The following is a 10,697-nucleotide window of genomic DNA, read 5'->3' as shown; positions in this document are numbered from 1 at the left end:
GCCCCATAAGGTGAATATCAAAGAGCTTCAAACTTAATAAAGTTGCGTGTAATTGGGATGATTCAGTATAACACGTAAAGTTGCGGGGTTCATTGAAGGTCTAGGTGTATAGTGGACAAATTGGTCTCTATTTCATGACAATTGGTCATGTGCAATGACCGATAGCGACAAAGCGACAAAAGAACACGATGCCAATAAAGATATAACCATCCCATCACGCGTACTATGCCTGAAAACCCCAATAGAGATAAACCATTGCGTCATAAAACCTTTCCTTATACAATAACCTGCCATGTCCACAATCGTGACCACGACATGCCAACACATATAAGGATAACATGTCGCGTCGCTGAGGCCTTAGCCACGTTGATATATAGTGACGTGCACGAGCTAGTGACATGAACATGACAATCCTATAAAAGGTAAATCGTCACATGAAAATACACATAACATTGTGAAGAGCGCCTACATGCCATGCCACCGGGCATGGCCGCACTCCGCATCTCCCACAAGGCACCCTAACCCTCTCAAAAAGAAAACGTGGAACAAGCAGCAAAGCCAAAACAAACATCTCAAAAGCATAAAGAAGGGGAACCTTGGTTCCTAGTGATGTGGCAATGAATTTGGGCCACCTAAAATTGTACACCATGATGAGTGTATACTATTTTATTGAAACCTTATTTCGATTTTAGTACGTAATTTGGATGTTGACCTACGTTCTTAGAGGACAACTTAGGGGACAATTTATTTTTTAGAGAGTAATAAAAGATGTCCCAAATCTGACCAAAGCACGGAAATCTACGCGGGTTCCCCTTTGCCGTGGAGTGAAAGTCTATTTAAGAAGACCTGAAATGGCCAAATCGCATCGCATCGCACCCGCATTAATAATCTGAGCCTCACTCAGCACTCAGCACACAAAATCAAACCAACCCACACCTCGCCTCGCTGCAGGCCCCACCCGTCAGCCTCACGCGACCCGTACAGTCATAGAGACAGGGACAAGCAGCTAGACAGAGAGAGAGGCGAGCACTGGAGAAGAAGATGGGGGAGGAGAAGGCGGCGGCGGCGGCGCGCGCGGCGGAGCAGGCGCGGGAGCTGCAGGACGCGGCGGCGGCGCTGCTCTCGCGGACGTGGGCGGAGGAGGAGGCGCTGCGCCGCCGCGCCGCCGTGCTCCGGGAGGACCTCGCCCGGCTGCGCAGGGCCGCCGCCCGCGCCGACAGCGACAAGGTAACCTGTCCATCCGCCTCGCCGCTCCCGGCCTGCCTGCCTGCTGCCTAGTCGTCCTCGGAGTGTTCGCCGCCTGCGCGCGAGCGTGTCGGTCGGTGGGTTGGTGGGTGGAGGATGATGGCCGCGGAGATCGCTGCTCGGGCGTCTGGCGCCGCCAGGGTTCCGCGCGCGGCTGCTTGCTCGCCGTGCGCGCGCGCGCGCGAGCGCCAGATCACCGGGGGAGATCTCTGCATGCGAACTGCCATCTGGCTTCTGGCCTGCCGTGCAGTGGAAATCTCGGCTCCGTGGTGTACCCCAAAATGTGCCCGTGGAGCGAGCATCGTCTTCCTGAACCATTGTGCTACTACGCGCGTCCGCCCGCCGCTGCTGATTTGGCTGATCGTTGCAATGCGCATGGTTTCTGCTTGTCCTGATGTGGCTGTGGCCCCTTTGCTGTGCTTGCGCAGGTTGAGGAGGACCTGGATCGAGCGGCGTGCCTCATAAGTGATGGCGACATTGCCACGATTCTCCCCAGCAAGGCGCATGGTAATTGGGGCTCTTTCGCGAGCTTCATCTTGTTATTGGTTTTTTTTTGTCATATCCCCTGCCTCTCTTTTCTGAGAGGTTCTGTTCTTCTAACGTTTTGCTGTTTTGGGGGGTTATTAATAGGCGCTTTCCTGAAGTTGCTCTTGGGACCAGTGAATCTCCGGGCAAGGAAGGAGGTGCAGCTCAAGGTGAAGGAGGAATACAATAGCTACAGGGTATGTGCAAAATGTGCTACTATTAGTATCGGGTGTCAATATCTAGGCAACAAGTGTATTTTGGGATGACGACTTTGCTAAAATGAAGCTGGCTACAAGTGTCTTTGAACAGCCAATAGATATGCAGATTTCAAATTTACTCTTCCATTTTATCCTTGTATTCTTCGAGGCGATGGTATATTTCAGTGGCTCAATACTTGCGCGAAGTGAAAGATGTGCAAGTTGTTTCTACAAGTGTGTCTGGATTACAATAGATAGGCAAATTTGAAATTCACTCTTCCATTTTATCCAAGTATTCTTAAGGGGAAATAGTATATTTCAATGGCTCAAAACTTGCACAAAGTGAAAAATGTGCAAGCTGAGCGATGTGCAAGTTGTTTCTACCATGAGCTTGTAGATACTTCTCAAGTTCTCATTCATGTATCTGACACTGTTGAGTCAACTGTGGTCTATACATCAGTCTAATTTACAACTTTTGATCAATTAATTACCTTCAAGTTATTCACCTAAAGAAAGTCACATTTATCTGCTCTGATATGCTTATGTAAATATGTAACTACAAGTCTAAAATATTTAACTTTACTCATCTAAATTTACAGAAATGGTTAATATGACAATTAATTTTCCATATGAATATACCTATGGATGGAAGTTTGCTTTAGCTATTGATGTTAGATTTGCGGAGAACTGTCTTTGTGTGTAGATAATCCTCATTAGTCATTACCTAAAACTCTTGTGCAGTTCTTGATTTCTTTCCCCTTTTTCTCTTTTCAGGATAGGACTGCTGTAGTCTTCCTTGGTTTTCCGATGATTCTGTTGTTTCTTAGGTCATGGTTATGGAATGGATGCTTTCCAGCATTGCCAGTTCAGCTATACCAGGTACATTCTGATGCTTGTTCGGGACTTCAGGGAATATCAGTAGAAATGCAAACTAATGCTACGTTCCAAAAGATGAACTGACAGCTGAACTTATCTTCTGTTTAACAGGCTTGGCTGTTATTCCTGTATACAACTTTAGCTTTGCGGGAGAACATATTGCGAGTTAATGGAAGTGATATCCGTCCTTGGTAAGGAATAATAACTAACTAGTTTGGATCCTAGTTCTTTAGTTTTTTCATGTTTAGTATGAACCCATATTTTTATCTCTCATTTCAAGGGAATTTTGTGATATTCAGAGGCTTTAAGTTATCTTACTGAACTATGAGACCAATACCTGTCTATAACCTGTAACATGTTTCCAAGCCATTTTCTTTATGAGTGTGTGTGTTCTTCTCAAAGTCATTCTGCATAGAAGCACCAGCAATGCCATTGGTTTCTTTGGAACTTGACAAAATTTCATTGTACTCTTAAGGTGGGTATGCCATCACTACTGTGCTATGTTGATGGCTCTTGTAAGTCTCACATGGGAAATTAAGGGACAGCCTGACTGTGCACGTAAACAGGTATGCATTTAGATCTTTCTGTTCTGTCTTGTACACGAAAGCATACCTTAACATGTATCTTTTTTCACAGAGGGGTGTCGAGCTGTTTCTGTGCTGGGCTGTAATGCAAGGTTTTGCCATGATGTTGCAGAACAGATATCAGCGTCAAAGACTGTATACTCGGATTGCTTTGGGGAAGGTAATACATTCTGATAAAGGGCAAAAGACCCGATTCCTTATATATTCACTGTGGTGGCTAAGCCTATTACTTTCCTGATCAGTAGCAGTGGTTTTGAAGATTTTCGGAATGTTCATCAACTTTATAAATTGACATTATCTTGCACCATCTATTTAGTTGCATGGCATTTAAGCACCACATGTTTCTTTTGCTACATCCATTTACCTGTACAGTCATCTGCTCTAACTTTAGCCAAAGTAGGTAATAACTTCAAATTCTCTTTTCCGGCAGGCTAAGAGAATGGATGTTGTGTGGGGAGAGACTGCTGGTGTTGAGGGTCAACTCTTGCTGCTGTGTCCTGTCCTCTTTCTCTTGCAGGTATTGGTTATTCTGATGGTAGTTTTTGTTTTCACAATTTACTTTTCATATGGTACATGATGCCGGTTCTGTCTTGTGCTAAAATTTCCTAGTTTGCCTGCTTAGTAAATAGTATCAGGTCATTTATTTAGATTAGTATTTCTGTGCTATCAAGTGGGCGTGTTGGATCTTGTAATGTCAAGTTATAATTTACTCGCTTAAAAATGGTTATAATTTTACTCTCACGAGTGTACAACTATCTGAGGCAATTATCTGGATTCCCTGTTATTTGTCTAGGTCTTTGAGGGTTATGTTGGATTTTTACTTCTTCGGACAGCTCATAGAGGCCTCATCCCTGAGTGGCAGGTCAGAAACTTTTTGTTATTAATGCAAGCAGGATTATCATATTTGAGAATGTTATAACCTATATATGTATGCTGTCACAGGTTGTGGTATGTGGGATCCTGCTCATTGCAATGGCTATTGGCAACTTTGCAAACACAGTGGACACATTGATGGTTAAGTCCAGATTCAAAGCAAAGATGAAAAAGTCCAAGAGCAAACGGGATCTTGCTGCGTGCACATCACCGACTGGCTCACCGCTGACAAATTCAGCAGCTGGAGCTTGAGAAGGAGGTGTTCACATCCTATGAACATTGCCTGTATTGAATCAGGGCTTATTACAATTGTAAATCATTAGTTTTCCGGCCAACAGATCCTAGTGCTGCTGACTGTGTCAAACCTCATACCTCATCAAACGACTAGGTTGCTGACGGCCTCAGGTTAAGGGTAACTAAGAATAAACTGTTCATGTCCGTTTCTTTTTTGTTCTGAACATCGAGTGGGCTAGATGAACTTAGGACTGTAAAAGGTAGCGAAATTTTCTGGGTATAGTTATTTATGAGACTAGATTGCCGGAATCAAACATGTGAAGTTGTATACAAGCTGTGACCCTGCCAATTCTATCTCCTTGTTGGGGAACTCTGGTACTGGTCTGCGGATTAAATAGGCATTTGCCAATCATATCCCATGTTTGGCTAGAAGTTATGGACTACAAATTGGTAGTTCATGCTGGCATCGCCAGTCTGAATATCATCATAGGTAACCATCCGTGGAGGTAATTTCATTTCCACTATTGCATTTCTTGTGATGAAACGAAATTGGAAAGTGGTTCATGTGAAGCCTTCATGCCCTAGCTGTGCATTACTAACAGAAATGGAGTACATGGCTGAAGTGTGAGTTGCATGTATATTGAATGTATGGGTTCACTTCTCCTCTCATGTATATATTACATGGTGCACTGTCCTGATCCTTTGCACTTTTGTTTTCTCTTTTATTGGATTGATTCATGGGGTTCCCCGCAAAAAAGAAGATAGATTCATAGGGTTGAGAGAATGTGCAGAGTTGTTTAATGTGAAATGTTGGAGGGAACCAACTTGCAATCTTATAGTTATTCTGATATGTGGCAGCTAGCAAATTTTCAATCCGTGACCAAAGTAGTATTGTCTAGTCAAATAAAGTGAAGTAGTGAGATCCTGCAAACACTAATGCAGGGACGAGTCATGGGCTTGTCTGGTAGAAGATGTAGCGGCTGCTGAATGGTGAGGTAGACACAAGCAGCTCAGTAAGTTCACCAGACAAGTAAATTGAACTCCATCAACCTTGCGCCTCTTTTGCGATGTCAAGCCCTGCAAATCAGATCGCCCTGCAACACAAACAACTTATCTGTATTTTATATTTTACCGCAATCAATTCAAAGCAGAGACATCGAAGAATACCAAGCTCTGAATATAGTCGGTGTGTGCGCCCTTACCATGTATACAGCGCCTAAGCGACCCTTAACGAGCTTGTTGACACCAGACGAATTTCTGATGGCACTGATCTGGTCGAAATTGCGGAGTGAGAAGCTTCCCTTTTCATTGCTTGAGTTGTCTAAATCCTTTTGTGTCATAATAGTCCTTAACCATATGCAAAATAAAAATATCATAAATTCTACACTAATCTAAACAACCAATCAACTTCCAAAGAAAAAAAACTAATCAAAAGTTACCAATACATGGAGAGTGGCCGAATGGAGGACAAGCTACATGTAGCTCTTTATTTTCAGATACTTAAAATTCATATTCTAAAGTTTCAAAAAAAAAAAATCTAGAGGTAGCCAATGATGTATACTAAAAACATATAAAATCTCAATATGAACAACTTTGTATTCTAGGCTACACAAATGATAAAATCCCTAGCATACAAAGTCGTACATACTGAGATTTTGCACATTTGTAGTATACATCATTGATTACCCCTAGAATTTTGTTTCAGATTTTTTGAATTTTGAAATACAAATTCTGAGTATTTTAAAATAAAGGGTTGTATGTAGCTCGGTCCGCAATACATGTTACCACTGTGTTTGGATGCACAGCATTGGGCTTAGAATCATGGAATCTGGAATTTGGGGTCAACCTAAGAACTGATCTCATAAGGGTGACTCAAATTTTTATAAGACCAGCGAAAATATTTCATTTACCAGTGTAAACATAACTAACGAAACTGTGGAATTTCATTTGCAAAACTTAACAGAGGTTTGTTGTCTTTAACATGGGAACCTTGGCAAAATATAATATACTTGGAGTAAACTGTGCACTGAAAACAAATCTATTTTTCATAGTCTAAATTATTTCTGGCCCGAGTCGAGGTAAGCTTGTTTTTGTCTTGGTGACTTTATAAACTGCATTTCGGTCATCTATATATTGAGAATGGAAACCAATATATGTCGTTTACACTTCACTTAAGGCAGACGATCACAATAATGAAGTCATATTTTCCTGGAATATACACCTACCCGCTGCCCATCAACTGGGTCCGGCGAATCTGGAGTTCATCCCCTGATTTACAACCTTGGGAAAAATGGGTGAAAAACAATGGCAGAATACACATTTTACAGTTGCATCAATACTCTCCTTCACACTAATTTAATGGGTATGCTGCAGCATTGCTCGGAGTGGCAGCATGACTTTTCGATGGGTTAGAAACCTACTTCTAAGTTCTCGGATGCCGGCCAAGCAACCGGCCTTGTGATGGGAGCAGAGAGCAATGCCATTCTGGTTGGCCATCCGCCTGAAGAAGCTCTCCATCGACACCACAACCACTGTGGGTACTGCCGACTGGCCTAATTTTTACTTCTTTTACCTGCAAGGAATGGTTGCAAAACAGAGTGTCACAGGTGGACAGAGGTAATTACTCAACCCGGCAATGAACAAAGTGAGGGTGTAGATTGAGCGGTCTCATGAGATGCCAGTAGTTTTATGAAAATAACGACTAACAAGATTCAGGTCCAGGATGTCTGCCTGCCAGGAATAGGCATTGCAAGCAAAGTGAACAAGGTGGTTAGAATGAATTATTCGGAAATACCTTGACATATTCCACAAACGGGAGTAGAAGATGCCAACAGAACTGATAGGCAACAAAGAAGCAAAATAATCTGAGTCTTCCACTTCCATGGACAAGAATCAAGTCCAGACTGCCGTCGTCATGCTGAGCTTTTGGTGCAACAACTGGCGAAAGTAACCCCTGGGCAGGCTTGCAGAAGTGATTGCAAACCAAAATGCCTAGAAACTCCCCTTTCCTCGTAACCCAATTATCTCCAGTCTTACCATCCATTTGTGTACTTCTCTTAACCTTGCTACCATCAGGAAGCTGGTCATGAAATTTTTCATTCGATGACTTCGGTTTAGGATTTCTCTCTGGTGATAAAGGCATATAATCCACCTCAAATCTGTACTGGGGCAGGGACAGAAACTTAAGAAGGCCAGCGATGACGTAACGGAAGGGCCCAAGCTGCAGGCGGAACTTTTCAGATAATTGTATGACTGAAAGAAAAACAATACACCCGAGGTTATAAGTTGACTATAGACACATCCAATACAGCTATGGGCAGGTAATTCAGAAGACATGATGCATTAGTGTACTAATATCTCAGCTAATTTACAACTTTGGCCTTGCGGGTATTATTGTCAATCAATACAAGAGGTATTCACCACGAGTGATATCTTCTGTACAGATAACTGTCTTCTTCTACATACAAACAGAAGTGCTCAGAGGAGCATTTCAAGTTTTCAAATATCTAGATAAGAACCATGAGCCTTTCTGTAATCCTACATAGCTAGAAACATCACAAGTATTAACTTCAAATATCATATGTAAAGTCTCTTCTATTCTTAGTTAAAAGCTAAGCCAAATAGGAACAAAATTGTTACTTTGTTGCTGGAGACAATATGTTACATAAGGTTATCTAGCTAAGTTATAATTCTAAGTTTAATAAGGATTAACATCACTGGAATCAGAGTGTTAAGAGTCAAGATATCACGTGCACAACTTCAGATTTACATGTAAAGAAGAACGAAAATTTACCATCAGCTACGAAACCACAGTAGGAAGCCGTCAAACCGAAATGAGTAACTCCAGCTTGGATCCATTTTACAGCAAACACATCGATTGGTGTGAAACCACCCTACAAAAGTAGGGACTTACATATTAATATCCAGCCATGCTTAACAAATGACATGGGGAGAAAAGAAGAGCAAAATGACATTTCAAGGTTGAACAACCTAGTATGTCTAATTATCAATAAAATTCGTAAAAATAAATATCACACTTTGACATAAAATTACCTTAGCTAAAGCAGTTGCTGCCGACACAGGATCCCTGATGCCAAGAACAGTCCACACCAATGAATTATCAGAACCAGCAGGAACTATCCCGATGGGCAGTTGAAGTGCCTCGTTCAAATCATCTCTACCAAGTAAACCATTCAACACCTGTTCAATGTATGGAAATATGTAGTTAGCTGAATGGTTACAGTTGCTTCTTTCTGTACAGAAAGAATTTAATGGCTGCAATGTATAACAACAGTGTGTTGGTGTTTACAAGGTTTGGACAAGTGTGAGTGCTACTTAGCAGTTCAAACTCCAAATAACATCTGAAGGAGATCAGCAGAGAGTAGGTGCTAAGAACGTTAACTTTAAAAGTTGTAGTGAATGAGAAGCCAAGCACGAGTGTGATACTGTGACCAGCTCAGTTTGGTGAGAATCATAAGAAAGGAGATGACAACAGTACCTCATTCACGACTCCATCACCCCCAACACATATAATACCTGTAAAGATCGAAAACATTAGGGAATTGAGCAATGGAATGGAAGTGCAGTTGCAAATACAAACATGCAATTGATATTACCATCAGGGCATGTACTGAAGTCAACAGTAGAGGCTAGCTCCTTTGCATGACCAGCATACGCTGTTTCAACAACTTCCATTGCGAAGCCTGAAAGCTGCACCGGATCAAAATTTAAACACAAAAGTATAGAGGTAACAGAAGGGTTTTTTTTTTTGCTTCTGTCTTATGCTATTTATAAGTTCACAAAACTGATTTGACGCAATACACCCTCAATGAATATTGACATAAACTAAGATGATCCCTACGAAACTGAAACGAGATTTTCTAGCTGAAACCAGCATACATACTTTTGACTGTCTATAGCAAAGTTAGGAACATCTTACCTTCAGCGTTGATTGCACTTTCTTGTAGAAAACCTCACGGGAGCTACGGAATCCAGAATAAGGATTCAGGATGACAAGCACTTTGCGAATATTTTCTTGTTTCGCATCCGATTGGTCATGCAAAACATTAATTGCTAAATAGTTGGGCAGTTCCTCTGTGTACGTGGTACTAAGGTCAGAGCAACAGTTTGATGCAATCTGCCTCTGGGTGAAAAGGGAGGTCTGCAATCGGGTTGATTTCCTTAATTTGCGAGGCAAAAGCATCTGGGCAACTTGTGGCCTTTGCAAGTTCATGGTATTCGAACACTGATAGAAGCTTCTTGAGCGCCGTGAACTATAGGTGAAGCATTCATTTACAGCACTACAGGATACCTGCACACAACATGAGAGCAGGATCTGGGTCAACAGGATGCTCGAGAAGGAGTATTCCATGCTTATGTTAGAAGTTAATTAATGCAGCACCCACGTGCACAGCATAGCAATACCCTAGTATGTGTCAAACTGACAATGATATGTTAGAGTACTATTTTTTGTGATCATAGAAAAAATCCCATTTCAATTAGTGATTAGTACACAACAATGCTCAAGCTCGAGAAACACATCCCAGAGCCAGTAGTAGGAGGTCTGGATAATGGATCAGATCACGCATGGAAAATCAAGTAGTAGCCACCAGAAATGCAGAGTATAAAACAGGAGGAGATAAGAGAATTTAGAAGAAAAGTTGAATTGCTCCTCCTAATATTTCCCCCATTTATCTTGACCTCGAGAAAGCAAGGACCTTTCACTCCTCAACACACTCCGTTCCTAGTCAGGAACGCGATTCTAATAGACCGCTACGAGTAGAAGATACAACCAAGAAACGAACGAAGAGAAGCGGGAGGGGGGAGGTTTTACCGGGGACCGGACGAGGCTTCTGGCGCTCATGATCGATCTCCAGGCGAGGCCAGCCGCCCGCCGCTCCGGATCACGAACCCCCTCCCGAGTATCAACTCAAGAGCGAGAGCGGGGAGGCCGCGGCGGGGCCGTGGGACGGCGGCGAGCGGCGGCGACGGAGGGGGGAGGGGAAGACGGCAGCCGGGTGGGGGATCGAGGAGGAGAAGACAACCATGGAGTTTGTTTTTTTTGGTGTCGTTTTTCCGTTTGTTTGGCTAGAGGAAATAGCACATAACACCAGTTGTTAGTGAATCTTTTGCATAGAACCACAGGTTGCAGTTTGTTTTGCAC

General features: G+C 42.6%; 2 protein-coding genes across 2 annotated transcripts; one reads left to right on the top strand and one right to left on the bottom strand.

Moving 5' to 3' along the window:
• The first annotated feature begins 883 nt into the window (after positions 1-883).
• On the top strand, positions 884-4,883 carry LOC124666281 (transmembrane protein 120 homolog). Its single transcript, XM_047203625.1, has 10 exons — positions 884-1,227; positions 1,674-1,752; positions 1,876-1,967; positions 2,742-2,846; positions 2,955-3,034; positions 3,319-3,409; positions 3,480-3,587; positions 3,858-3,944; positions 4,221-4,289; positions 4,370-4,883. The coding sequence occupies exons 1-10, from the start codon at positions 1,042-1,044 to the stop codon at positions 4,550-4,552; spliced, it is 1,080 nt and encodes a 359-aa protein (XP_047059581.1). The 5' UTR covers positions 884-1,041; the 3' UTR covers positions 4,553-4,883.
• Positions 4,884-6,633: 1,750 nt separating this feature from the next.
• On the bottom strand, positions 6,634-10,495 carry LOC124660509 (sphingoid long-chain bases kinase 1-like). The gene is made up of 8 exons (XM_047198330.1): positions 10,368-10,495; positions 9,474-9,845; positions 9,151-9,244; positions 9,033-9,070; positions 8,588-8,734; positions 8,328-8,427; positions 7,329-7,786; positions 6,634-7,106 (listed from the first exon to the last, which is right to left on the bottom strand). Exons 1-8 carry the CDS (start codon positions 10,395-10,397, stop codon positions 6,957-6,959), a joined length of 1,389 nt encoding a protein of 462 aa, XP_047054286.1. The 5' UTR covers positions 10,398-10,495; the 3' UTR covers positions 6,634-6,956.
• Between the last annotated feature and the right edge of the window lie 202 nt (positions 10,496-10,697).

The sequence above is a fragment of the Lolium rigidum genome, chromosome 6 (assembly GCF_022539505.1).
Source record: "Lolium rigidum isolate FL_2022 chromosome 6, APGP_CSIRO_Lrig_0.1, whole genome shotgun sequence".
Lineage (NCBI taxonomy): Eukaryota > Viridiplantae > Streptophyta > Magnoliopsida > Poales > Poaceae > Lolium > Lolium rigidum.
Note: the sequence above shows the minus strand (reverse complement) of the source record. Positions and strands in the feature narration are given on the sequence as shown.

Bases quoted from the DNA above. Each gene is read 5' to 3' on its own strand.
- LOC124666281 (XM_047203625.1), top strand. From the start codon at position 1,042: ATGGGGGAGGAGAAGGCGGCGGCGGCGGCGCGCGCGGCGGAGCAGGCG. The intron at 2,847-2,954 runs GTACATTCTGAT...TCTGTTTAACAG, and splicing joins TGCCAGTTCAGCTATACCAG to GCTTGGCTGTTATTCCTGTA. The intron at 3,588-3,857 runs GTAATACATTCT...CTTTTCCGGCAG, and splicing joins CTCGGATTGCTTTGGGGAAG to GCTAAGAGAATGGATGTTGT.
- LOC124660509 (XM_047198330.1), bottom strand. From the start codon at position 10,397: ATGAGCGCCAGAAGCCTCGTCCGGTCCCCG. The intron at 9,846-10,367 runs GTAAAACCTCCC...TGTTGTGTGCAG, and splicing joins GAAGCCTCGTCCGGTCCCCG to GTATCCTGTAGTGCTGTAAA. The intron at 7,787-8,327 runs GTAAATTTTCGT...TTTTTCTTTCAG, and splicing joins CTGTGGTTTCGTAGCTGATG to TCATACAATTATCTGAAAAG.